This window comes from Larus michahellis, chromosome 8 (assembly GCF_964199755.1).
Source record: "Larus michahellis chromosome 8, bLarMic1.1, whole genome shotgun sequence".
Taxonomy (NCBI): domain Eukaryota; kingdom Metazoa; phylum Chordata; class Aves; order Charadriiformes; family Laridae; genus Larus; species Larus michahellis.
Window position 1 is genome coordinate 41063930 of NC_133903.1, and position 27358 is coordinate 41091287.

At 45.9% G+C, this 27358-nt stretch overlaps 1 protein-coding gene and 1 long non-coding RNA gene across 16 annotated transcripts in view; both read left to right on the forward strand.

Moving 5' to 3' along the window:
- The window catches only part of LOC141747364 (uncharacterized), a 37254-nt gene extending 19346 nt beyond the window's left edge, over window positions 1-17908 (forward strand). For 12 of the 14 annotated variants that reach the window (XR_012588687.1, XR_012588692.1, XR_012588688.1 and 9 more), the window contains 2 exons: window positions 6524-6679; window positions 7254-11129. This is a non-coding gene — a long non-coding RNA (uncharacterized LOC141747364). Of the gene's footprint in view, window positions 1-6523; window positions 6680-7253; window positions 11130-13958 lie in introns of those variants that run through there. The other 2 variants (XR_012588697.1, XR_012588694.1) reach the window with 1 other exon arrangement.
- Window positions 17909-20320: 2412 nt separating this feature from the next.
- Window positions 20321-27358, forward strand: part of DDAH1 (dimethylarginine dimethylaminohydrolase 1) — a 63836-nt gene continuing 56798 nt past the window's right edge. The window contains exon 1 of one of the 2 annotated variants that reach the window (XM_074597202.1): window positions 20321-20721. In XM_074597202.1, coding sequence (XP_074453303.1) covers window positions 20416-20721 — 306 coding nt within the window. In that variant the 5' untranslated portion in view covers window positions 20321-20415. The remainder of the gene's footprint in view (window positions 20722-27358) is intronic. The other variant, XM_074597203.1, reaches the window with a different exon arrangement.

The window sequence follows — 27358 nt, forward strand, 5'->3', positions numbered from 1 at the left end:
AGTTAATTGTCACATTATGTCACCTACTTAGGCTTTTCTTCTGAGGGGGGAAGCTAGTGAGCTATTTTAACATATTTATACGCACTCAGAAAGACAAGGGAATGAATGAATGTATATTTAGGACCTACTCTGCTTCCCCTGAAAGCCAAGAGGGGACGGATAGAGTGGGGAAAGAGAATTCTTTCTGCTTGGTTTGTGGAAACCTAAATCTGGCCTTCCTACCAATAAAGACCAGCAGCCCCAGTCTAAAAATACTTATGTACTGAAACAGCTGAAACTTTACCAGATAGTGACGTCACGGTGTGAGGCCACGTCATAGCTACGTAAGAGTACTCTGGCTATCTTCATTTCGAGATACTTTCAGAACGCAGGCGTGAAAATATTTTCTGGTGGAAGGATGGAGACTGGAAACTTTTGCTGGGAGGGTGCTGTTGAATAGAGGCAGGTTTTCTTTGCATCATTACTTAAAAAAAAAATAAAAATCTAATAAAGCTATTTTTGCTGAGGGAACAGATACAAGGTCTTCTTGCAAAGGCTCTTCTTTTTTACTGTAAACCGTACTCAGACTGGGATGCTTGCCAGTGTTGTTATACTCCTAAAATCTTGTTTAGGCATACGATCAGGTTTGCCCTGCCTTTCGGAAGTATTGAGCATGTAGGTTTTGCAAATTCAACATGGACTTCAGAAGCCTTAAAGATCTTTAAAATTCTTAACTTCTGCTTAAATGCCTTAAGCCCTGAGCCTGGAAATGAAATGCATGGAAGGCTCCACCTTGCTCCTAGTCAGAGGAATGCCTCTTTTGAACAAAATCAGGTTCGGTAACCCGCAATTGAAAAAGCCTTGGAAGCTTATGGTGTCGGTGACTCATCCAGAGGGTGAGTAGTGCTGGGGCTCATACTGCTTTTCTTGAAGTGATATTTTTACCCTTGTTTTGTTTCTCAATTCAAGAGCTTTTTAGTGAATGAGATAATCTGTTATTTTCAAAACTACAACTAGGTACTTTTTATACTGTTGATTTGATGCCATTTTTGGTACCCATTATGTCTTTCCTGTAACTCATTCCCAGATCTGGACAGATACTCTCCAACATGTGGTATAGTAATTTTGTCTCTGAAGTGTATATAGATCATTACAGACTGCATCCCAGAGCAGGTGTCCAGGGAAGGGGATGACCATTTTCCATCTGTTTGTTTTATTCCCTGGCTTATTTGTCACTATTAAATGATTACTGCAGTGACAGAACTCCCCAAGTATGCATTACTGAATTTCTATTTCAGCCGGGAAGCAAGATGATAGCCCTCTGGCATGCACACAGCCAAGGGGAGACAAATATGAACAAAGTGGGGCTTTCAGTTCCCTTATCTTTGCGAGATCCTTTTTTTTTTTACAAAAAAATAACCTTGTTAGAGGCTTAGTCATGAGCCTCCGCCAGCGCAGGCTCAGCTGCAAAGCCATTGAGGGCAGAATCAAAACGAAGTGGCAAGCGGGGTGGAAGAGGGGTGGCCAGGAGGGTTCTGCAGGTGGCAGCGTGACCAGGGACAGGACAGGGGGACAGACACAGGCTGCAGGCGTGGGAGCTGCCTCCCGTCCTGCCGAGGTCCTCTCCTGCCCAGCTGCCACCCTGCGAGGAGCAGTGAGCTCCGTGCCTGGGGAAAGGCAGGGGTGGTGAACCGCAGCTGAGGTCTGGGTGAAGGCAGTGAGCACAAGCTCAAAAAAACAGTGAAGTTCAGCTCAACATGTTTATTAAGCTACACTGATCAGGCAAAATTCTATTACCAAGCACTACTTCATTCTTGGTTACCACTACTGACTCAGTCAATAGCGTATAAAGTCTATTTTTATTCCATTGCTCAGTTCCATTTAACTATAAATATTCTACAGTCTTAAATAAATCCCATCAGAAACTGAAGCGCTGCTATAAAAACACAGCATTATTAGGGTCACGTCCTGATGGCTTGTCCCTAAAAGCATTTGGTGCTCCCAGTGTGTACGTAAGAAAGAAGGAAGGTGCCAAAACCTGTATCAGATTTAAAGAGTAAGCTTTCAATTGACACATCAATGATGTGGTGGGGCTACAGGTTACAACAAGCCTAGGCAGGCCACTGGCCCGGCTGGCAGAGTGCCCCAGAAGCCATGGGTCAGGGCGGTGTTAGGGCCAGGAGATCAAAGAGCAGGGGGGCTGGAACCAGGCTGCTCTTTATTTTTAGGGTCCTGGCTCGGTGCAGGCTGGACGGCTGACGGCTGGGAGGTTTCCCGTTGACAGCTGCTGGCTCCCAGGGGAAGAGCTGGCTGATCCCCGTGGGACGGGGCTGCGGATTGTTTCAAGTTGGAAGCAAAGCAGCCAAGAGGAGCCTGAACTCTCCCCCATCCTCACCGCTGCTGCTGCAGAGTGGTGGGATCTGTTGGCCTCTGACACCCACCTACAACTCCCTGGTGTCTCTCTGCTTCCAGCGGTGTATTTTTTATAAATCTTAGATTTGAAGAAATGACAGCGTAACGGTTGCTCTCTGGGCAGCCACCTGCCTTGTGACCTTCCTCCATGAGCGTGAAAGCTGATGGGGGGTCCCCCAAGGTGGGTGCGTGGGGTGGCAGGAGCAGCCACTTCGTGCTGGTGGCCCGCCTGCCTCTGCCAGGAGAGCAGGGAAATGAAGGAGCGGTGTGCCCTGGCATGCCACGCGTCAGACACCAACGGCACTGGGGGAAAATTCACTGGGAAAGGTGTTTGCACAAAACACCTAGAAGCCTTTCAGGCATTTTTTGAGGTGGGGACAGGAAGGTATTGGGGGAAAAAAACTGCGGGTTGGAAATGTATTTCCAACTATTTTTAAAGTAAACAAATTCCTTTTGAAGTTGTGGGCTTGTTGCATAAATTGTGCATTTGACAGAGTAAGTGGTGGGATGTTATGGTAATTACTAATGTCCCTTGAATATTTGGTTAACCAATATATATAATCCCACATGCAGTAGCCTTTCCAGGGAGAATTTAGATCTCCCCTTTGGGCAGGATTAACTGTTACTCTCTTGTTTCAGCAACTTTTCAATTATTTGATTCCAGCACGAGGAGTTTTCCATTTTGGGGGGAAAAAAAAAAAAAAAAAGGTGTCCTTTTGACATCTGACTTTTAAAAACAAGTTCCGTGCTGTACCTACGTGTGCTGAGCTGTGAGGTGACTGCCCAGGCACGGGCCGGAGGGGGGGGCCGGCTGGCCCAGCTAAAGACCCTGCCTCTGTTGCAGAAATGGGATTGGTTTCTTTCCTCCCTGGACGCAGGCACACAGAAAGGGCATTAGTGCAATGCACTTAGTTCCAAACTCTGCATTCCAGGTCAGTTCTTGCAGAGATATTGACGCTTGAGAAAGTACCCATCTCTAACTCTCTTCTGCTGGCATCCGAAACATGCCCACCCTGTCGCTGCAGTTTTTCTTCACCTGTATACTCCTCACCTTCCTTCTCAGTTCTTCCTAGGAAAGTCTCCCTTGGTTCACGCCCTGGACCCTGCATGCACGGGGCCGTGTGGGCTGGAGGCAGAAAGGCCGTCTGCTCTCCCTAAGCTCAGTTTGTCTCTGTGGGGAATGACGTTTCCTTGTTTTGCAAGTGAAAAAAACCTGCTTGAAGATACAAGCGTATGTGCTGGGGTCATCCCCTAAATCAGAGTTTTTCTTTGGTGTGCTAAACTACAGGCACACCTATGCTTTCAGAAGGGCTTCTAGTCTGGGTCAGGTTGCCTAGGCTGGGTCTCTAAATGCTGTCAGCACCCTCTGCTTGGCTTTACAGCCTGCTTCTATAAGTTTTCTTTGTATCCAGTTGCTATCCGTTTTCAGCTCGTTTTTTTTTTCTTCTGGTTGGGATGCCTGTCTTGTTCTTCATTACTGAGGCAGTCCAAGTCTCACAGCAGTACAGCCAGCGCTGCCCGATGGCGTGGCTTACGTGGGCACTGGGCACTCTCCCCACACTGCCTCGCTCGCTTTCCTGCCCCTGCAACTTCTTCCCACATTTTCCATCTTCATGGTACTTTGTCTCGTAAATGCACTCGGGCGTCACCGGCACAGCTCCTCGCTGCTGCCCCGATACCAGAGGAGAAAACAGCCCCTGTAATTGCTGTCTTTGATACCCTCTGTTTTTCAAGTCATTAACTGCAAATGAAATAACACATTACAGCCACTTAGCAACAGAAATCTATATAAGCAAGTTAAAATAAAATCTTAGCTCATTGGAGTACAATTTGAAGCTTAGGCAAATGTCAGCTGTAAGCCTTTGTACTCTTCTGTGTAAAACAAGTCTGGGTCTAGTTTCCAAAAATTATTTAAAATACAAATTAAATACATATTTCACCAGGGACAGACCTTTTTATAACCTGCAGAGGTTACAAGAGCAACCTTTAGCAAGCTCTCAAATGTAGAAACCGTGACAATAGCTCTGGTGCCTTTTTGGGTGTAGAAACAGGGTAGGAGGCATTTCAGTATTTAGGTATCTGCAGTAGAAACCCACTAGCACAAATATTTTAAAATGTGTATCATTTCTTGTCTCATTTTCCATCTTCACATGCTCACTTGAAGGCTTCCAGCATTGGCTTTTTTAGTTGGTCCAAGAGTCAGTCAGCTGAAATGATGCATACTGCTAGTCACGCTCTGCAGAAGTGACTGGCCATACGAATAGTGGTGTTCCTAATCAGCACGAGTAAATATTTATCAAATTTTAGAAACAAGTATTGCAAAGTCCACTCATTTTCATACTATTTGGAAATAGAAATGGCTTCCCTTTGGTAAATTGGCAGTGAGAAATTTGCTAGGTGCTTTAAGGAAAATTCTCTTATTGGAGATGGCACAAGTTTCCTGGCCAGAGCTTAATCATCCAAACTTAAGCAAGACCAAGAGCTGAGTGTTTCTGACAGAAGTGGGGATGGTTAGCGGGGCCAGAGCCACAGACAGCAGTTTTGGGGTCTGATCACCAGCTCTGGATGGAGCTTACGGTGGCCACCATCTGAGCAGGGCAGCTGGGGGATGTCTCTTGTTCCTCCTCAGCCTTCCCACATGTGTGGGGACCTGTCCTGTCCCCCCCAGCCAGCTCCTTCGGCAGCCTGCTTGTGGGCGCGTGGGAGAAAGGTGAAGTTATATCGCACTGTGACATAACTTCTTGAGAAGCTCATGCAAATAAGCAGGCATTACTTCGCATTGTGAGCAGGCTGGTGAGATTTTGCAGAATTAGCAAAACATTTCCTTATGGAGAGGTGGCACAGGAGAAAGAGACGAAAACATCAGTCTGGGTGAGCCTGAAAGGAGCACCAGGGATATGTATATAAGAGATGGTATTACAGTCTGATGAGAACAGGGCTGAATTTTTGAAGGAGGAGCAAAGAGTAGATCTGCAGATGGTAAAAACATTTATACTGAGGCCAGAAGGACCTAGGGAGGTCCCCACCAGCTTTGGGCTTGCTTTGAGAAGCCCAAACCTGATGAAGAAGCATGAGGAGCTACAGTTTTGAGGGATCCTAGAGTCAGGTGACTTCAAAAGCAACATTATGGGTGAGCGGGGTGGCAGAAGGGACACTGCACAGCAGTTGTGACCAGGTCAGACCAGACTTCTCACTAGAGTTGTAGAGAAAGAAATATCAGACCTTAGACACGTTTTTGGGAGGTCAGAAGCAGGTAAGGAAATGGAGGAGTCAGAAGTTACCCGACTCCGAGTGCTTGAGTGGAAGGAGAGGTGGTGAGATGCTGGCATGAGTGGGGTGGGAGGAAGGGGGTTAGGAGGAACGTGAGGATTCAGTCCGTCCTACATGGGTGCTCTGTGCAGCTCAGCATTGCTGGCCTCCGCTCACTCCTGCCATCTCCTAGGAACCCTCTGGGACACCGACATCCCTGTGACCATGGGCACTGAGCTGTGTCCTCGCTGGTGCTGGCCGGGGAGGGAGAAGGCCATTAGGGCTGTGGGCAGTCAGCTGCCCTGGGGGGGCTGCTGTGGCCAGAGCACGGGGCGAGGGGCCGGGAACACCCCCCCTGTCAGCATGGTGGGCTTTGGCTTCTCTCTGTCAATCTGTAGCCTTTCATCAGCTCCAAATCCAGGCATAAATTTTAAAATATATTACGGCTCTCATACGGAAGCAACCGCATGCCGCTCTTTCTGCATATTTCTAACTTATTTCCCTAACAAGTTTCCAGTGGGTGCTGGGGTTCCGGCAGATGTGTAAGGGAACTGGTCTTATCTAAACGGATGCACACAAAACCCAGCTGTGCAGGTGCTACTTCATGTAGAGTAGACATCCCCTCTGTGTAACAGGAGACAATCCAGACACCATGCTCACAGCTCTTTGTGGGAGCACGCTGGCTGGGTGCTCAAAAGCTATGATTACTCAACAGAAAATAGCGCAACTATTTCCAAGCAGCTCTCGATTCTGGGTTGGGTGAAGGAAGCTTATTTACATTTAAATACCCTTAAGCCCCTGAAAGAGTTTGAATTTTTCATTATGTTTGGAAAATAGCTTGTGCTTCTTTTCTGTGTCTCAAATGTTATTCTCTTATTTACAGCTGGCCCTTGTCGTTTCACTGCAAGGCTTCTCATTCATGAGCTGATCCTTTGCGTGTTGCTGCTTCTTTCCTAAGCTGGCCTCCTGTTTCAGAAGTCCACGTATTCTCATATTCAGCTGTGTCAGGCATTTCTGTAAACTCCTTCACCGAGCTATGGTATGTGAAAAACATCACAGATTTTCCTAGACCTTTCCAAGACCTTCTTATCTCCATTGCTTTTTCCTGTTTTGGTACTGCTTGTTGTAGACTGCAGAGTAGGATTTTATGGGTGGAGTGTTTATCATGGTGGGTCATTTGTGAAAAGTCACTTAAAAATGATGTTTGGGCTTGCCAGGATGATTCTGTGTTAACAGTTTTTTATGATGAAAAGCATAGCTGACCTTTAAAGTCCAAAGGCCGTATTTATGAATTACTCAGCCTGCTCTCGGCGCGGCTGCAGATTACAGTACGCAAACAAAAGCCAATGCATACTTCTTCCATGTAACTTTTTGAGAAAGCAGTATTTGCCTCTGGCATTCGCCAAGGGAGCTTTCCCTTTGTGTGCAAGAGGAATATGGGGCAGGCTACAATAAAAGGCATTGTTGGTCCCAGCATGCAAAGAATGATGATCCAAGAACCGAAATAATAGAAAAGTGTCGGGAGGGAATTTTAGTTCGCAAACATGTCAGGATAGCTTCAGGCTTACTCCAGTTTTGATTCAAGCTTCTCATTCTTTTTAAATTCTTTCCAGGCCAAAATGGATTAAATAGTTGCTAATCTTCAATCATCCGGCCTTTCCCTGGGATCAGCGCTCAAGGATGGCCTTGCCGTGCTGCCGTTCCAGCCTCCGGTTCCTTAATGGCAGTAAACCCCGGGGAATCACGGAGTATGTACTCTTGTGCTATGATTAGCACCTGTCTCCTGAAATTCCGTCATTAAGGTCTCTGCAGGAGGGGTCGTCTTGCTTTGTGTCCTGGAGAGCCTCTGTCACAATAGTCAGCGAGTGTGACCATACGTTGCACCCAACTTGTACCTAGCAGGTTATAAGCTATTGTTTGTATGGAGCTGTGCCTACAAACCATTGCAAATACGGGAAGAAGACTGGTCTCGCTGTGACGTACCTAGCCAGATACTGCCAGCCCTGGACTTCAAAAAAAGAAAAAAAATAATTTCACAATTGTGTCTTTTTTTCTTCCCTTGCTAATCCTATTGGGATGTTGTCCAATTGAACTGACAACAGAACAAGAATAATAATAAAACATTCCCACATACATGTTATTCATTTTTCCCCTAGAACTGTCTTTTTTAAAAAAAATAATAGTCTCTTTAAAAGCCCAGAACATGTCTTTCCCCCCCCTCCCTTTTTCCTTATCCCTACTGAAAACCCTTAGGAGCTAATGCCAGGCAAGAATTTGTGGTAGCAGCTAAATGTAAAAACTATGTAATTTACGTCCTGCGGCCCTATCAAATATAATTACAAACCATGTTCACAGCGCTGCAAATTACACAGCACTTCAGTAGTGCGGGAGATGGCACGTTGCCTGCTGTGCTGGATGATCCCACACCTAGAATTGACTGGCAGCTTTTGTAAAATAGCGAGGCATCCCTTTTTGTGCCTGGCTGATGAAGGACAGATGGCATTTTTCCCCTTCAAGGAGAGTTCCCATCAGGCTTTATTTGCAATAGCTTATGTGCATATGAATTATTGGTATTAAAAGAGAATGAAGATGGCATTTATTGGCAGACTGTAATGCATCAAGATGAAGTGAAATTTTTAACTTTTTCTTGCACCAACAGCAGTACCGGCTCTTCAATACTTTTTCTTTCTCTGATAATGGAGATCATTTTTATTAGCTCTATGGTGCCCACATGCTTCTCTGGCAGTGTAAATTCATTTATACCTGCCTTTAAGGCCCCTCTGCCCTTCCAGAGCACTGCAGCAGAGGCTGAGGATAAATGGGAATCAAAGTGCTATTAAAGGGACTAAAAAAAAAAAGCATAATACAAGTTAATACTCTTTAATGTTCATAATACTCTCTTTAACCTTCCTCCTGTTCAGAAGTTCACATGTAAATTGGAAGGTTATGGATGGCTCGAGGGGAATGACGGATTCCCTTTTACCCTTTCTTTTCTCCCTTGATGTATCCCATAGCTTGTTTGTTCTTTGGTGAATATAGTTGAACCCTGTCCAGCTGATCTTGTGGCTTAATTAAGATAATCTAACCATTTTGTGCAAACACAAGGTGATTTATACAGCACAATATCTTGGGCATTGTGGTCTTGAGCTGTTAGGCTAAGTGGGATGCTATTTTACCTTTGTCTTTTTAGAGCGTTTTGGAGCCCTTTCTCTTGGATCCACAGGTACTTAATGGGTTTTCCCACTTTAATTCATAATAAAGTGATAATCATGATGATAAAATAAGAGGCCTGAGCTTTTAGTGGCTTTTTTCTTCAGTATGCTTTGCACAGCTTCACTAATTGTGTTATATTCAGACCTAAATAATTGAAGCTTTCTGAAAAAACACATATTTTGGTCAAGGACAATTAGTGAGCTTGCACTGCTCAAGTTCAGCTGTCCATTAGTTACTTTTATTTATACAGCACCAAAAATCTGCCAGGAAAATTAAAGAGATTATAAAGTTCTATGAGAAACTTTTGCTATATTGTTCCTTATAAGGGAAGTAAAATCTGCTCTTTCCTCTTAGAATCCAGACCTGCCTCGGTTCACAAAGGACGGATGAACGCTGTAATGGCAAAATACATAAAAGACAGGGCTTCATTTCCTGGGGAACCAGACAGGTCCATGGGTGTCCAAATGAAACAGCTGTCTGCTCCATTTTGAATGCTCTCAGTGGTGTAGGCAGCTAACGATGTGCATGCAGATCTGATTCGGGCCTTCAGAGGCGGCACTGGCGGGTGCACGATCCCACGCGCTGTTAGCTGGCATGGCAGCTCGGCCCCGGCTCCTGATGTCTACCAGTGCTGCTCCAAACACGGCCGGCCAGGTGGAGCGAGAGATGGCTGGAGAGGATGCAGGGAAGTATGGTGCAAGTACAAGAAATAAGTGTTGGATGAACGAGTAGGCGGGAGGGCAATTCTTCATGGAAAATGCCCTGGGCGGGGGAGGGTGGGCTGCGAAATTAAACGGGAGGTGAAAAACACTGAAAACGGAGTGGAAGCGGGAAGACGCTGCCTGGAAGGGTCTTGTGAAAATCCCTGGGTGACACAGGGGCTGGTGGCCATGGCAGAGCATCCATCGAGCTTTGGGAGGGATCAGCCAGTGGTGGAGCCAGGTGCAAGCAAGGATTTTGGCTTGCTTTTGTTTTTTCTTTGTAAAAAAGAAACGTCAGTGCTAGCAACAGCAGCAGGCTTGAGTGTAATGAGCTTAATGAATGTGGCGCAAGGGATGTTTCAGGTAGAAGGAGAAATGTGGGATTTCTTGTGTGTGTAATTAGGACGCTTGGCAGCTGGGTAAGCTTTAATTGCCATCCAAAGCTCCTGATCTTGCCAAAGAATGAAGAGAGTGAAGAGAGCTATTGATTTCCATCTGGGCAAACAATTTACTTCTTAGTGCTCATCAGCCTGCTGTGTATCCTCGTTCCTTGTCGCTGCTGTGTGCAAGCTAAAGCTGCTTTCATCGGCAGATTTCAGGTGGGGGTTCAGTTGAATATAAGGCTAGAATCGCAAGGCGTTAATGGTAAAAACCGCCTTCCTTACCACATGTTGGTGCACAATGTGCTGTTAGTTTTGGAAGATCTCCACATCTCTAGGTCCTTATATAAAGCGTCTCTTTGCTGTAGCACCCAGTTGCCTACCAAAAATAAAATGGGCACAGAAGGAGCCTTCTTCTCTCTCTGCTCAACGGGAGTCAGGCAATGTTTATTTTATATGATGCATGTTTGTTTATAAATGTGGTGTTACTGAGCAGAGGACTAGATCAAAGAAGTGGATTTTGCATTTTGCTTTGAAGACACAGATGTCCATAGTCAACATGATCTCTTTTGGGGGCGTCTTCCAAATTTCATGGGCTAAATGCCACATTTTTGCCCTGTCGTTGGCAGCTTCATTGTTCCAGGGTCACATAGCTGGTGCAGGTCATGATCTTGAAGCAGAGACACTATGAGACAACTCATATGCAGACACAAAGTGTAGCAATTTAATTGGAAAAAAAAAAAAGGTGGTATTTTGGGGGGAAAGTTGAGAAGAGAGAAAGAGGAGGTAGAATGCTATCAAAGGAGGAGCAAAGCTATCAAAAAATCAGACTTGCTGCAATTATATGGAAATATGCAAATAGCATCATTATGCACAAACAGATTTGTATACAACTAATCAGTCCAGCATTGTTCTAGGGGCATTGGACACTATGCAGTAAAAATAATCATGGTCAACAGTAAAAATTGTTAGATGTACCCAATTCTAGCAAAATTAGTCATACACCAAATGGGAAGAAACATAAACGCATACGGGGCTGGTTTTCCTTTTGCTCATGTTTCGCTCTAGAGTGACTTTACTGGAATGACTCCGCATTGACAGCAATGATGGGGCGGAATCGGCCTCCAGATAGCTAAATATCGAGTAAGTGTGGTAAAGTTAAGTGATGGCTTGTAAGTTAAAAGGAAAGCAGTACTTGATTAATGTCTCAAAAGTAATTGTCTAAAAGTAATATCGACTAATAAGTTTTATATTTTAAAAGTGGCTTTTTCTGACTTACCAGGAAAGAAATGCCTAACATGGATTAATATACTCACGGACTAGTCATATCTCGATTTTTTTATTTGTTTAAGAAAGATTTAACTTGATGCAGTAGGAAAAAAAATAATTCCAAATTAAAACAGGACCTCTTGGAAACAGTGATTTATTTCCCATTGACTTTAATAACTAATCTCGTTAAAATAGCCCATAGTGGAAAGCAAACCTTATATGTGGACAAGATAGTAGAGATAAAAAGGGCAAGTTTTAGATTCATACTTGCCGAATTTAAAATAGGAAAATGATGCATTTTCTGTTGGTTGGTTAGATCTTGAATTCCATCTTGTGCTAGTAGCGTATTTTTAAATCCTGATGTCACTGCTGCGTTACTTTTGTGTGTGTGTACATCTATCTCCCTTTCTAATCAGGAGATGACAATATACGCAGCAAAAGTCATCTGGTACCTCAGACAGCTGTTAAAATACAACAGTTACTGATATATCCCCTTTGTTACTCAGTGCTGGATTACAGCCTCATTTTATACGCAGAGCAGTTCTACTGTTTGTAACAAAATACTTCCCACATGACACTGTCTCATCATCTTCACTGTTTCTGGAGAGGTTTTGAGCAGTGACTCATGGTGAGGTGTGCCCTACTTAGGGTGCTGCAGATGTTGCTTTTTCCAAGGTGCTTCCCCAAGCCTTTGAATTTCAGGTCTTGAAAGAAGAGTATCCATTGGTGGTAGTGCCTGAAACCATTATTTATCTTTAAAAATATGTCTTTCTCTCGTGAAGAATAAATGAAAGAATGCTTTTTTCTCTGCTATTAAAAAAGTTGTTTTAAATTACTTGTAACTGAAAGGAATAAATAAGCATATAGTTCCATTCCTGCCATTAACGCATGTGGTTAAAGTGAGTAGATAATTATACTTTAGATCCCGTAAAACCATGGCCATAATCATTAAATAATTCTATTTTATCTAGGTGCACAATAAAATTTCTTCCGTCCCCACTTACTGTGCTCATTACCATGTGGTATTTCTTCTCTGATCCTGAATGGAATAAGAATATGAGCATTTTGAGGCACTAGGCTATATGTATTTATAGCAGTAAGGAGTAGAACTGCCAAAATGCATGAAATACACTGTTCTGTTACTGCTTTCAGAGAAATCAATATGAGAGCTGTCTGCTTTCAGTCCCGATTTTGTCTGTGCAGTCATATTGTGAAAGGCATAACTGGTCCTCTTCACTTCATTTCACAAACACATTTCAAACAGAACTGAATTCATGTGGTCAGCACAGCTATTGGCAAGCAGATTCGCGATGTGAACCGACTTCCCTTAGCAGTTTGTTAAGGCAACATTCATCCCTTTCAATTAATGTGTCTGGCAGCGTTTGGATGTGTACCCAAAGTTAGAGCGGTTGGATTTCCACAAAATATTAAGTTGCTATCAAATGTGGAAAGATAGAGATGTTGAAATATCAACAGATCGGGCAGAAGTGTGAGCATCAGTGCAGAGTATCCGCAGCACAAGGCAAATAGTAATTTACAGGTTATCACAAGTCCTCAGGATTTCGGGGGAAAAAATACTGGAACCGTCAGTTTCAAGACAACACAAGAAAAGGTGAGATCTTTTACTGGTGTAACTAGGCGTAGTTCCCTGGAGCTGAATACAGATGTGCGATTTCCATAGAACTAAATGGGACAAGCTGATTTTTAGTAGAAATCCTATTAATCAAGTGAAAGTATAGGAGGATTTGTATAATATATGGAAAGTTGCTGCTGTTTTTAACAGCAGTCATTCGGTTTGATCTTCCTCTGTGCTCTTTGTGTTTGGAATATGCTGAGGTGCAAATCTTCATTTTGAGTTGTGCCAAGCTGTGGGAGAATTCAGAGGAACCCTGTGAAACCTGAGCACTGGGCTGACAGCAACTTCATGAAGGTCAACAGGGAGAACTGCAGAGATTTGCAAATGGGTGGGTGGACCTGTACAACATAGGAACCAACCGATCAGGAGCCCTGCTGAAAAGGATCTGAGGGTTACTGTGGGCTTCAGGTTCACAGTCTGCAACTGTGCAAACAGTATAGTGGGCTGCTCGAGGAGAATTGTAGCCAGCAAACTGGGAGAAATTATTATCCCCCTCTACTGGATACTGGTGGGGCCATATCTGGAATACTATGTCCAGTCTGGGGCTCCCTGGTCAAGAGAGAGATTGAAAAACTGGAGATTGCCCTGCAGAGCACCACCAAGGTATTGGGGGTCTGAAGCACGTGGCATGGAAGGAGAGATCTAGGGAGCTAGGCTTGTTTGGCTTGGAAAAGAGAAGTTTAAAAAGGAACTGATAGCAACTTACGGGTACACGAAAGGCAGTTACAAACACAATGGAGACAAATTCCTCTCAATAGATGCAGGGGATAAATCTGGCAGAAGTTTGACTTGGACATTAGGAAAAGCTTTTGTACTACAAGGGTACATGATCCTAACACTGGATACCCAGAGATAGGCTCTGACCTTCTTACTGACGTTCGGAAAACAGATGTTGAAGTCCCATAGATGCTTCAGCTCAGCATCCTCTCAGAATCAAATGTGAGGTGGTATCAAGGGTGCCTCATCTGCTGGTTTATCTGCGGAAGGCAGTGCCCCCTGTGCTGCCTCTGGTCCCTGTTGTGTGCAGTGGCACTACATGTCAGGGAAATTGTGGGGAGCAGGAGTTCTGTCCCTTTCTGTACTGCACCTTAACAGCTCCATTTCTCCATTCTTTTTCAGCTGGCGAGTTAGAGGCGTACAGCAACCTTTTGGTTAAGTGATAAAGAACAGCACAAGTTCAAATGGAACAAACTGATCACCTGCTGCCTCCTCAAGCCTTCCAACTGGTGCCACTCCCTCCGTACTACCTGCTTCCTATGGAAGCACTACACGTGGTTCCCCTGTGGAAGGGCAAACAGCTATCAAGCATTTCCCTTTGAAGAAGAAAAGATAATTTCACATCTGTTCTGTCATGAATTACAGCAAGAGTTGTTGCCACCAGCCTGGATACATTAATACTGAAGCTAATCTGTGTATCTTAACGTTTTATAGCTTTTTAACTCTGACGCTTAGGACAGCACATTTATAGACTGGGTAAAAAAGCCTATTGGAAATCTTTCACTTTCTTAGCTTAATTTGTGATGTATTAATCTGTCTGTTTGTCTCTAGCACTAGTCTCAGTGCCAAGGATGCTGGCAAAAGAACTGCTTGCCCTTTGCAGGTACACAAGGGAAACCACAAAGTTGTTGACTCATGTGCATCCATATAAGTATATAGATGTGCATATCTCTCTCTCTCCATATTCTCTTTAACAAGTTTCATGTAAATATACAGTTTCATAGTTGCATTTGCAAGTTATTGACCAAGTCAACACCAAAAATGCACCAAGCATTTACAAGTCAAGGCAAAAGATGCCTAAGTGATAAGAAAGGCTGACAATTCATTCTCAGGCAGCTGGCTCCTGGAAGGAATGGGAAATGCAAACTAAGAAAAGCAAGAAATGCCACAGCCAAATGTCATTGCATCTTACTGCTGAGCTTGCAAGGGCTTTTCAGGCAATAAAAGGGAAGGACAGCCTGTCACACCTGAGGGGTGCTGCCAACTGGCCAGCTGGCTCCATAGAAATGGGAAATGGAGACGTAGGATAAACACTAAAAAGCAACACAAGTTACATTGCAAAGGGCTTGGGTCCTTTAGAAAATATTAACCTGCATCGATCAGCATTTTTAAGCTGTTGCTTTTTTAGGGAATAAAGGTATAGCTTTGGTGGAAGACTTGAAGGGGAGAAAAAAACCCAGCATGTGCATTATTCCTCTTGTATCAGTGCAGCCCGGTTTAGCAGCCACAATTTACCAAAGACTTGATCCTCCACTTCCTTCAGGCAGCCTTTTTGTGCTGCCCACAGGGGCATCGGCAGCATCTCACGGCAGCTGGCTTTGGATTCGTGAGACCCCTTGAACAATAGCTGTGTAAGTGCGAATGGCACAAGCCACCTCCCCCCTCCTACTCTGGAGCTGATGCTTTCTTGCCAAGCTGATAAAATAGCACACTTTATTAAAAATGCTCTCTGATAGCAGGAAAAATCTTGTCCAGTTGTCCCAAGGCAGCCACAACAAGAACAATTTACAAAGCACTTATCCTTACCCTGTCTCCTCTCTCTCCTGGCCAGCGTAGTAGCTCTGGCATATTTGTGGGAAGCATGTCCATCAGGGAAACAAATGGTGTCTTTCTATTCTTTTCTGTAAGAGACGTCAACTATTGTAATTCAGCATAAATTTCCACAGAGTACTAGTCTCATTTTTTAGTCATGGAGCCCTGAAACTGTGGCACCTAACACATGCTTTTTAAAAAATTCAACAAGTGACTTTTCCCCTGCAGGGAAAGAAGGGGAGAAGTGGATGTCAGGCGTGGTGAGGGTGAGGAGATGGGAGCACAGGAGGTAAATAGTCAGTCCTGCAGCTCTCTCCCGACTGATCTGTTTGCTCAGCCAAGCGAATCCAAAAGTTGATCCTGGTTGCACTGGTGTAACCTATTGTAACAGAACACGTGGGAAGACTATAAATGTGAGGAATGCCCTGCGCCTCGGCGTGTTGTCCAGGCTCCTTGGTGCCATGTGTCACGGCAACAATGCTGCCAAAGCTGACTTCTAAAGAATCACCCTTTGACAGCTTTGTCTCCCAACAACTGCGTAGCTGTCAGCTCATGGGAATTCCTTCTTCTCCGGAGGATGCGAAATGCCAGCTGAGAAAACGCCCAGTTCGTTATCCCGTAGCAGACAAAACAAATATTGTGTTTCCCCTGAACCAGCTATATATAGAATTAATCTGGCCCTGGTAAGACTCTGTGAGATAGCTGGGGTTCAACTCAGGCAAGGGAAAATGCTGCTCCCCAAAAGGATTTCTCTACAGGCTGGCAGATGCACTGTTGATTTACGCCACCCAGAAGAGGTTGGTTTCCTCTTTCAGGAGTGATCTGTCACATAAAGAATAGATGGCGAGCTAATCTATTTGTCCATGCAGTGGGGTGAAGTGACTTGTTGCCTAATGTCTTTAGGTCCTCTATATGAGGAGCCTAGACAATTATTTAGTAAAAATACTGCTTCACTGAATCACTGTGGTTTTTTGTATTGCAGGACTAGAGCAGAAACTGAAAACTTCTGTCAACTATCTGGGTGAAAACCCCTTCGGGTCACTTTTCGTCTATCTAAAGCATGATTAAAGTAACATTTTTCTCTTCTATGGCTGTAAGACCTGATCCTGTACCTTTACTAAGAGAACGACCCATTGATCACAATGGGAGCTTTCCCTGCAGAGCAGTGTTTGCTTCTATTAATAATGGCATTTGGCTGTGCAGCAGTTGCATGGTTTTCTATTGAGGTGAAGAAATCTTTGAAATTTTTATTCCTTTTAAAACATGAAACTCGGTATCTCTCCATCTTTCTGGCGCAGATTCCCATCGCCATAGCAGGACGTGCTTGTGACTGCATGGCTCAGTCACGATCCTGTGCCTGGCTTTTCACTGTCTCGGGTTTCAAGTAGCATTTAATTAATAGTGTGCGAGATGTCCACCAAGGCTTTAGAGCCAGTGGTGTTTTTCCAGCATCTGCAAGTGACGGGAAGCGTGTTCAAACTTTGCAACCATCTCGCACGCCTGAACAATCAGCCCATGTGGCATGCGTTTGTATTTGGCGGTGATCCAAATGCTCCTTTGTCAACATCACACAAACTGTTGAACAGCAGTGACCGGCCGTGACCTTCAGTCACCTAGTGGTGCACATAAAGGTTGTGCGTTTGTTATTGGGGACATCAGGCTCATCATTCCATAGCTATTCTCACTAAAATTGTCAGTCATTTTCAGTGTAAAAATGGTAACAGAATCATAGGACTGGAAGGGACCTCTTTTCATCCATCCTTCTTCCCCAGCTCTGGCTTTATGCTCCTGGCAGATATTTCTTTAACTACTTCTTAAAAATGCCTGTTATGGAGGCTGCACATTCTGCCCAGGAAATCTTTTTCTCTGCTCCTTATTGTTAGAATGCTTTTTTCACGTTTCCTTGCAATAATTTAAGTCCATTGCTTCCCTTCTACCTTGTGGAAATTATTCCCTTCATCTTTGTGGCAGCTTTTTACATAGCTGCAGATTGTTCGCAAGTCGCGGCAGTAAAAAAAAACAAAAAAAAAATCCTATCGATATGCTGCTGGTGATTTTGTCAAAAGGATGAAACTTCACTTTGTGTATTGATGACTTTTCTGTCATAACTTTTAAACCATATCTCCTTTTTCAATATCTGTTCCGTTCTCCTGAAAGTGAATGCGTTATTCACATATGCCTCCTCGAGTACATTTTGCAAAGCAATTTTCTTCTCACTGTCGCTGCCAGCAGATGACTCTGTGCAATCTCAGTCACAAAACACCTGGATTTGCATCCTTTTCTGTATTTTCTGTATGAAGCATTTTCTCCTTTCTAAATACAGCTTTCTGTGATAACGATCAAGCAGCCTGCAGTCCATCCCCTGTTGCAAGCATGGTTTTCATCGTTCTGCATGAATTCTGTAGTGTGACACAGCTTTTTTCTTTGCTGGGGGGGGGCAGCTTTGCTCTTTTACACTTGTCGCTCCAGCAGGACAAAATTACAGGAAAATACTGGATTTAGAGCAAGCTAGACAATAAATACTATGCCGATGACCGTAACTGACCCATTTTGTATTACTGCATATGATGAATTTTAACATCACTCCCGCAAGACTGTGTGAACACATTCTATTATGTAACGTTAATTTGGGAGTAAACTGATATTTTGTTAATTTTATTATAAATACGTACAATTTTGCTCTGGCTGCATCTGTTCCTAGATTTGTAATGATGCCTTTCTGTTCAACGTAAATAACAGAACAATCACAATCAGCAAACAGATCCTCATTTGTATTTGAACTGCACCATTTTATACATGTATGGAAATACAGATTACTTTTTTTTTTCCCCCTGTAGTCATTACTTCTGTAACCTTGTCTAAATAGCTAATGTTTTGTATTTCCAAAACACACTGCATTCGTAGCATTCCATTATTTCATGCCACTGCATCTCATAAAGAGATCCTCCTTCCTCCAGCCTTCTCTCCCCAAACGCGGAAGGTATTGAGAAGCTGTCAGAAGTGATACCTGGCCAGCTCCCGGGGAGCAGCTGTGGCCACCTGAGGTCAATCTGGGCCGGTGACAATGCCTCCGGGGCAAACCTCACTGTCCTAACGTATCGTGTGTGTACCAGATGACTGTGGCATCACCTCGTATTTCATATTCCTGTAATCTCAGCGAGATCTAAAAATTGTCATCACTTATAAATTCATAAGGTACTTATGGATGTCAAAAAAATCTGTACCGACTAGAACTTTCCGGTCCATTAGCTGCAAGAACAACTATTTTTCAATACCTTTTCAGATAGGAACCCTGGCAATTTTTTAAATTACAAATAGTAGCACTTTGTCTTCTGGATAAAAGTCATGCTAGCAAAAAGAAAACCAAAGTGTGACAATGGCCATATCCCAAATCTGTAATAAGTAAAAATAGGTTTTAATGACTGTGGAAGGATCATTATACCAGAGACGGTATAATACCATTTGCAGTGGTTTCTCAAGAATTTGAAATGTCCTACATGATAACAACTCAATTACCTGTCCATTTGTTTTAAGGAGAATAATATTTGCACATTATTCAGTGAATGACTGTTATTCAAATAACTGTGCCTATGCATGTTAAGTAAAGGCAGCCTTTACTGGATATTTGGAGAACGTGTGGAAAATGCAGATGAAAATCTCATCAGATGCTATTTTGGAAACACGTTTTGGTATTTCCTTCATGCTATTCATTAACCGTATTCCCAAGTGCTGAACATGTGCCGACATCCATGACAGCATGGCCAACGCAGCTGCCCGGGGTTTGCCGGAGCACTGACGGGGGAAGTTGGAGCTGTGTGCTGGTGGGGTCCCCTCTGTGACCAAAGGGACACTTAGAAGAGCCTTGACAGCAAAAGAAGAGCTGGAAGGAAAATTCATATTCCTCCTCTCCTCCTGTCTGCTCCGGTGAGGAGAGACCTCGGGCGTCTCCTCAGTGGTACCTGGGATGGTGGCAGCAGGTGCAGCCCAACCCAGGGCGGGTGCTATGGACATCCCCACGGCACGAGGTCTGGCCCAAAGCCGCATTCGGCTCCTGCCTGGACAGCAGAGGTGAGCACTGGAAAGGGCTGGTCTTCATCCGGGATAACCTGTGGTCGGGATAAAACCTGGGGAAAATGAACAGCAGGGAAGCAAGTGTTTCTTTGACGGGAAAGGTGGAAAACGCTTGTTGTTTCAGTTCCTGAGCAGAGGTGGAGCAAGACTCGGGTGTGTCCCCTCTACCCCGCAGAGGGGGAAATTTGACAGCATGAAGGAGAGGAAGAAGGTGGACACGCTCTGCCGGTGAGCGGCCCCAGAGGTAGCCATGGTGAGGGATTAGGAAGTGGCTGGTCTTATTTCATTTGTATTTGCACGTGGAGCAGCCTTCATCACGGGATATTCTTCCTTAGGCCGCATGGATAAAGCGCCCGGCCTCTTGCTCCGCTGGGGAGGCAGCAGGCGGCCACAGAGGGCACGCAGGCAGCCAGCCGCACACATCGCCGAGCAGCAGGGGCAGGCAGCCTTCCCCCTGCCCCCGCCCAGCACAGAAATGCGGGCAGACGCAGGTGTTTGAATGCCGTCGGCGCAGCCGTGTTTTTACACATAACTACGTGAAACCACCATGTCAAACCACGACGCCCCTCTGGGTAGCGGTACCCAGAGCCCTAGGGCAAGCACAGACAGCCCCAACGCCCCGCCCGGCAAGGCCTAGGGGTAAGCGGCGGGGCCGCCCCGCGGAGGGCGGAGGCCCCACCGCCCTGCCCCTGAGGGGACGCGCCCGGCCCCTCAGGGCTGAGCGGGCGGTGTCGCCGCTCCCGCCCGCTGCCCAGGTAAGCGGCGCCCGGCGGGGGAGCGGCCAATGGCGCGGCCCGGCCGCCGCCGCCAGCCAATGGGAGTGCGCTTGGCGGCGGCCCCATGGAAATGTGCCTGGTGGGGAGCCAATGGGGCGCGGCCGGGCCGCGGGCGGTGCTTTATCAGCTGCCAGGGCCGGCGGCGGCGGCTGTCCGTCCCCCGCTCCCTCCCTCCTTCTCCGCTGTCCCCGCTGCACAGCATGGCCGGGCTGGGCGGCGGCCCCGCCGCCTTCGGGCGCTGCACGCACGCCGTGGTGCGGGCGCTGCCCGAGTCGCTGTGCCGGCAGGCGCTGCGCAGCGCGGCGGGGCCCGAGGTAGACTTCGCCCGAGCGGAGCGGGAGTACCAGCTGTACGTGGGCGTGCTGCGGGGCAAGCTGGGGCTGCAGGTGCTGGAGCTGCCGGCCGACGAGAGCCTCCCCGACTGCGTCTTCGTGGAGGACGTGGCCGTGGTCTGCGAGGAGACGGCGCTCCTCACCCGCCCGGGCGCGCCCAGCCGCAGGAAGGAGGTACGGTGCGGTACGGTAACGGAGCGGAGCGGCGGGGGCCGGGCCGGGGGGAGCGGTGCCCGCGTCGGGCAGGTGGGGTCGGGACGGCCGCGCCGTCGGGCGTGTCCCCGGGCCCGCCCCGGCGGGAGCGGTGTGGGGGGCGGCGGCGGGCATCGCTCACGGAGCAGCAGCCGCCCTCCGCGGTCCGACCGGCGCGGCGGGCCCCGGGCAGCGGCTCTTGGTTTATCGGGGAGCGGTGACCTCCGGCTGCGGAGAACAAGTGGAGGGTGTAAGCCGTGACTCAGCCGGGTTTGCCCGGCTGGGGCCTGCGGGGTGAGTGGGCGGCGGGTTGTGCAGGGTTGTGTCCCTGGCGCTGCCCTGCCCCGTCTGAACCCCGCTTTCAGGAGATGCTCGGCCTGAGCCCTGTGCCAGGCAGCCCGTCGCTGATGCCTGCGGTGACTGTGCCCGCTGGGCTCTGGGCAAGAGCTGGTATTTGCTTTGGTATACTCGGTGGTAGCCTGGATGCCCTTGAACCTAGTGTCGCCTTCCCTGTGTGGCCACTGTGGGCTGGAGGTGTGGGGACATACAGGGGACACAGGCCATCTTGCCGGAGGGAGGTGTGAAGGATGCGCAGCTGCGGGAGCCTTACTTTGGGTATTCTTAGGATTCTTTTAGTACGTTCATCCCATTCATAAACTATTTCATCTGGCAGTGCATGCGTTGAAGTGCCACCCAGTTTTCTCCTCAATGAGTTGAGTAGCAAATCAAACAAACCTTACTCTATTTGAAGCTGCAAAATTACTACACAGGCAACCTGCCTTCCTGTAAGGATGTCTTAACATAACCCTCTTCCACTTCCCATCTTCTCTGTGGTACTATTGCTGGTCTTGTTCTCCACAAGCATGTACTGTGGGACAGGGCAGGGCCACTGTCTGTAGTATGTCAGTAGCGATGGATGAGTGTCTCCACTTGGTATGTTTGATATAGTGCCCTTCTAGCAATAACAAAGTTTGCTTGGATTTGGTCCAACAGTGTAACAGTCTGAGGTACCGCACAGGTCTTGTACATGTGCATTTCTTTGTGTGTACCCATGTGTATTTACTCTTGGAAGCACATCTGAATGCTCTTAAAGGTGTCGGCATCAGAGTGAAGTGTGCTTGCCACATGCTGCTCTCAGAAGCAGCTGTTTTTCAGCCAGAGTCCAAGTGAGTTTTCGCTGGTCCTTCCCATGACTCGCTGGTATGTCGCTATGTGAATCCCATTGTCATTTGCACAATATCTCAGTTATTGTACCTCGTGCAAATTCAATAACTGAGATATTTCTCCTGAAGGGGAAATTGTGCAAATTCACAAGTGTGTGGGAGGGGAATCAGCTCTGGTTCAATATGTGTTTTTTTTTTCCATTTTGAGGTCTTAAATTGTGCCAACACAGTGAATTACAAAAGACAAGACACGGCAGCAGAGCTGAATGTGAGAGTGGCTGTAACTATGTGCTATACCATTTGAGGTGCTGTAAGGAAATTAAAAAAAAAAAACCAACATGAAATAAGCAAAGGATGTGGAGTATTTTTTTTTTACTCTCTGCAAAGAAGCAGGTTAACTTCTTCTCGTCCTCCCTTCAGTGTCTCTAGCTGTTCTGGTTCAGCAAAAGTAGTGGACAAAGGCACGTCACCCAAGATTGCAGGAGTAATGGAGGAGAGTTAGTGATGTGTGAGGCAGAGAGAAAAGGTTTGCTGGACCCTTGAGCAAAACAGTGTTTGGTGTGAGTACCTGACAGTATTAGCCCTCTCCTGGGGTTAAAACCAGCAAATTAAGCACCAGATTAGTTGAATCCTGCCTGTTATAGTACCAGTCAGGTAAAGCAAAGTGGTTTTTTTAACAAAAAAGCACAGAATGTCACATTTACTTTTGTAATCCTAAATACATTGAATTGTTTTAAACCATAATTAGATGTTATTTCCCAGCATCCACAAAAATTAAAAGGAATTGTGCTTCAGGGTATGCATATGGTAACAATTTATAATTGAATTATACAATTTATTGTCAGTTCGAGAAGAATACAAAATCTGTTCTGTTTATATTCTGGGGTTTTCGCTTGGCCCTTGACTGTTGGCCCTGAGACCAGTTTTTTATTGATCAGCACTCCCTATTTTGCATGAAGTAGTAGTTCAGAAGTGATTGGAAGTAAAGCCTGAACATGGTAAATTTTTACTAGGAACAGCAGAACAGATTTACTACTTTCCATGGGTGACTTGTCCAGGCAGAGTCATGAATCAAGAGGAGAGAAAAAGCTTTGAAGCATAATTTGAACCTTATTAGTTTTCTTGAATGATGCAGCAGTCTCTCCCTTGAGTTTTCTGTGAAGTAAAAAATTAAAAATAATTGAACAAACATCCTCTTAAAGCTATAACAATGCATGACACTGCAGTGTAGTGCTTGTCTGAACATGTAACTCTTAATTATTTACAACAATTCTTCCTCCTGGGAACATCATTACAGCAGTGCTTTGTGGAGAGAGGGGGAAGATGAAGACGCTCATTTCTGTGGGATGATGCCTGGCTGCTCCTGGTCCCTCTCTCCTACGAGGCATCCCCTGGGGCAGCCTCACCTCCCTGGGACAGCGACTTGTTTAGCTAGTGAGTCTGCCTTGTTTGCATAGTTAGTGATGGTGGTGGGTGGCTGTCAGTAGCTTCCCAAGGTCTTTTCTGAGGTTTATGTTCAGTCTCTGAATTTCCCATTGAGATAATTCCTGGAGGCTGGTGGCAAGTGAAGTTGCTGCAGGGTCTGTCCTGGCATCTGCCCTTGTTAGATGTCTTTATTGGTGACCTGGAGGAGATAGGGGCATCTGTATTGAGCTATGAACAGCCTTGACTGGGGTGAGGGGTGCAAGGGTGAGAGGCAATACCCTTGAGGTCTGGGCCGCTGTTCAGAGGGGCCTTGCCAGGCTGAAGGAAGGGGCTGACCCCGGGGACCTTATGAAGTTGAACAGGGACAAATGCAAAGTCTTGCCCCATGGAAGGAAGGATCCCTAGGTGGGACTGAGTGGGTGGGGAACAGCTCTGCAGAAAACCCCCTGGGGGGTTCTGGTGATCATCACAGTGGCCATGAGCCAGCAGTGTGTCCCTACACTGAAGGTGGTCAACAGGATCCTGCGCTGTTTAACAAGAGTAGAACCAGTAGACTGACAGAAGTGGTTGCAATCTCTGCTTGGCACTTGAAGACTGCATCTTATAAAGAACATGGAGCCAGACTGTTCAGTTGTGTGGCAGGAGAGCAAGAGACAACAGACAGATTGAAGCATGAGGCTTAAGTGGGGTATAAAGAGAAGGCTTTTCAGTGGGGACAGCCAAACCGTGGAACAAGGACCTAGGGAAGCTGTGCTGTCATCATCTTTGGAGGAAGTTTTTAAGACCCACCTGGATAAAGTCCTAAGCAACCTGATCTGTTCTCATAGCTGGCCTTGTCCTGAGTGGGAGGTTGGCCTAGAAACCTCCTGAGGTCCCTGCCAACCTGAATTATTCTGTGATCATGAAACCTGTTGTATGTTAGGGTACCTGGAGTCAGGCATTTGTCAGTTGAACTGATGCGAAATATTTACTGTTGAGATAGTGGGCAGTCATTAAATCTGGATGGCTTCTGATCTGATGGATCCACTTCTAGAAAATCAGAATGATGAAGCCCTGTGAAACCAGGTTCTTCATGCTGCCTCTGAAAGACCATACTCCTACCTCAGCTGGCTTGGTCAGCCTGGTATGAAAGTGAACCAAGGCTGCAAAGTGCATTGTCACTCATACGGTTAATGGGGTGACAGAGAGGGAAAGAGCCTGGATGCAGTCTATATACAGCACCAGTTTCTCAAAGTGCAATCTCTTATTCTTTTTATGTAATGTAAGCACAAACCCATGAATATTTTAGCAGTACAGTTGGTGTACGCTTGGCTTAACCCAGTTAATGTGAAGCCCAGCTCCTGAGCGTGCACTCCTGACCTGAGCCTCCCAGTAAGGCAGGACTCAGCCAGGCTTGTCTTGCTGATCTCTTCTTAAATGTTTAAGGGAATTCTGCCCAGAGTGGGCAGGAGTAGCAGAGGAAGGAAGGGATAAGGGAAATGCGGGTTGTAGGTTACCATTTCTGCAAAAAATTAATAGAGGTAGAGCTTGTGACCAGGAAACCTGCCAAGAGGCATGTGGTAGGTCAGGCTCTGGATCCTGGTCAGACCAGTGAAAGCTGAAGGACACAGGGGGCTGCCAAGGTGCATCCCAAAGACAACAACCTGGTTGACTATGCAGCTGGAGTGGTGCTGTTTCAGGTGCGTTTTGCCTCCTGATAAACTATCTGCCAGATGTGTGAACTGAGCAGTGCTGTCTCCATCTCCCCTGTTTCATGCTACTGAAAGCCCTTAATGCAATATTTAAGAACTGATGCAGCATGTTCTTTCACTGACTAGACTCCTTATTAAGAAGGCTTGTCATCAATTACTGTAACACTGTATGCACCAGGCAAACTTCTGCAGTAGTTTGTAATAGCATTGATTGAGCTTTCAGGCTTTATAGATACTATTGCTTACCCCTCCAGCACCATTGGATTCTTTACTGGTTGTCTGTCTGGAACAAAACAAAATGAAGCAAAATCTGGGGCTATGTCTGTTCGTGCTCCAAGTTATTGTAGGGAGAAAAAAAAGCGTTGAATTAAACTTGGTAATGTTCAGACAGTACTGGGAAACGGCCCAATATTTTTTTTAGTGAAGTAGAAAAATTAGTCATGCATTTAATGATTTGTTTGCAAGTGTCACACTTATTTCAAGGCATTATGTTTCTGTGTTATCAACTTCTGAACTTATTTTAAAATTCATAGTTTCTGGGGAGTTTTGTATTTGGCAGAAAGGTGAAGGCTTTTGAAGCCAGAGGTAGATAGTTAATGTGGATAATTTTGTTTAGCCGTGTGCAGTCACCAGTGTGCTTGATGCTCAAGTTGAGTAACTCCAATGGAAATGTTGTGATCGCTGATCAGACTGCCAGTTCCAGCACCTTTTGTTCCAGCAGTATGTTCCCAGTTGTTTATTCCTCTAGTATAAACTCTTCACGTCACCTTCTGAACACAACAGGGTTAGTTGCTGAGAAGAGCCCTCATCAGCACATTGCTTTTACTGCCTAAGTTGTCTTAATGTGCTTGGGATAGCACAAACTTCCACCATTTCTGTGCTTATGCAGACAGATGGAAACCCAAAAGCTCAGCAAAATGCACCCACAGTGACCTGCCCTCTTCTCAGCTGCTGCACAGGAAAGGGAAAATAGCTGGTGCTGGGGAAGCTTCAGGAGCTGCTGCAGAAGAGATGGCTGTGGTTTCTTCCTTAGTTGTCGAGAGGAAACTTCCACCCAAGAGTACTGTTATTTCCCACCCCCAAGACCCACTGGGGACAACTTGGGGGGCTGCATTCCTGTGGTATAGGAGGATAGACAGTCTTTCAGTAGTGAGGACGGGATAAGCATTAAAGGAGTATATTTGTCAAATCCTATCCTCTCAACAAGCATTGGAGAAGCCTCCTTACTGCCTTTTGAGCGTCTCTGGGTACCTCTTCCCCAAACCTGCTTGCTGGGTGGCAGGGCTTTGTCCACAGCAGAGCTTCCATCTGTGCTGGGACAGGTAGCTTGCTCCTCAGTGCTGAGCACCCTCATCTGCTCAGCTCACCCCCTGTCCCACCCTGTACAGCTTCTGTGGGGACGCGCAGCCCTGTGTGATCTAGAGCTTGAACCCTGCGCTGCAGTCCCAGTTGCAGCTCACTGCCTGCAGGAAGGATTCTCAGGCCGCTTGGTGGAGGCTTCTGAGAAAACGTAAGGCAAAAATAGTTTAAGTTATGTATTGCATAAACTCAGGTAATACTAAATAGCTACTGCTAAATGCTGGACACTTCCTCTACTCCCTCTGTGGTCCTAGACGGTTCTGTAGGATAATGATGTCTATTGCAAAGTAAGAAGAGCTAGGCTCAGGAGAAACAGCTTCAAGGCTCTGCTAGCTCCTGTGCTTAATTAGGTTATGGGGTTTATATTTTATTTTATAGCACATGCTAGCTCAAAAGAACCTATATTCGCTGACTAATTGCTTAAACCAGCCTCTCTGCACAACTGGTAAAGATCTGTCTTGTTTCCATGGAGGATTAGCACTTGCTGATCACTAGAGAGGCAAGAGATTAAGCATTTTATTACCACTTTAAGTAATTCATAGATCTTTAGACTGTCACAAAAAATTGTGGAGGTCTTGTACACTTGCATTGACGCCTTTGTATGTCCTTATTGTGCTTTTCCCTTGATGTTGGGGACTGGTGTTCTGCCTAAAAGGCTATGACAGAGAGCACGGAGGTTACTACTGTGCCATGCTTAGTGCTTGAAACAGCAGGTGAGTAAACATGGGCAAAAGCTTTGCATGAAGGTTGACAAAAATTAGGAATAGCACTAGGTACCTTTCCACCCTCTTGTCAGATTGGTTTTTGTTTAATACCTTTCCCATTCTACACTGAGCCATATATATGCTCCTTTAGCCTATCCTTGTCACCGTCTTCTCAGTCTCACTTCAGAATTAGAGTGAAAGTGAGCAAGATATTGTCAGTGCTTTATTTTCAGTTATACTGCAAACAAGTTGTGAAGTACCAGTCAGACTTCAGGTA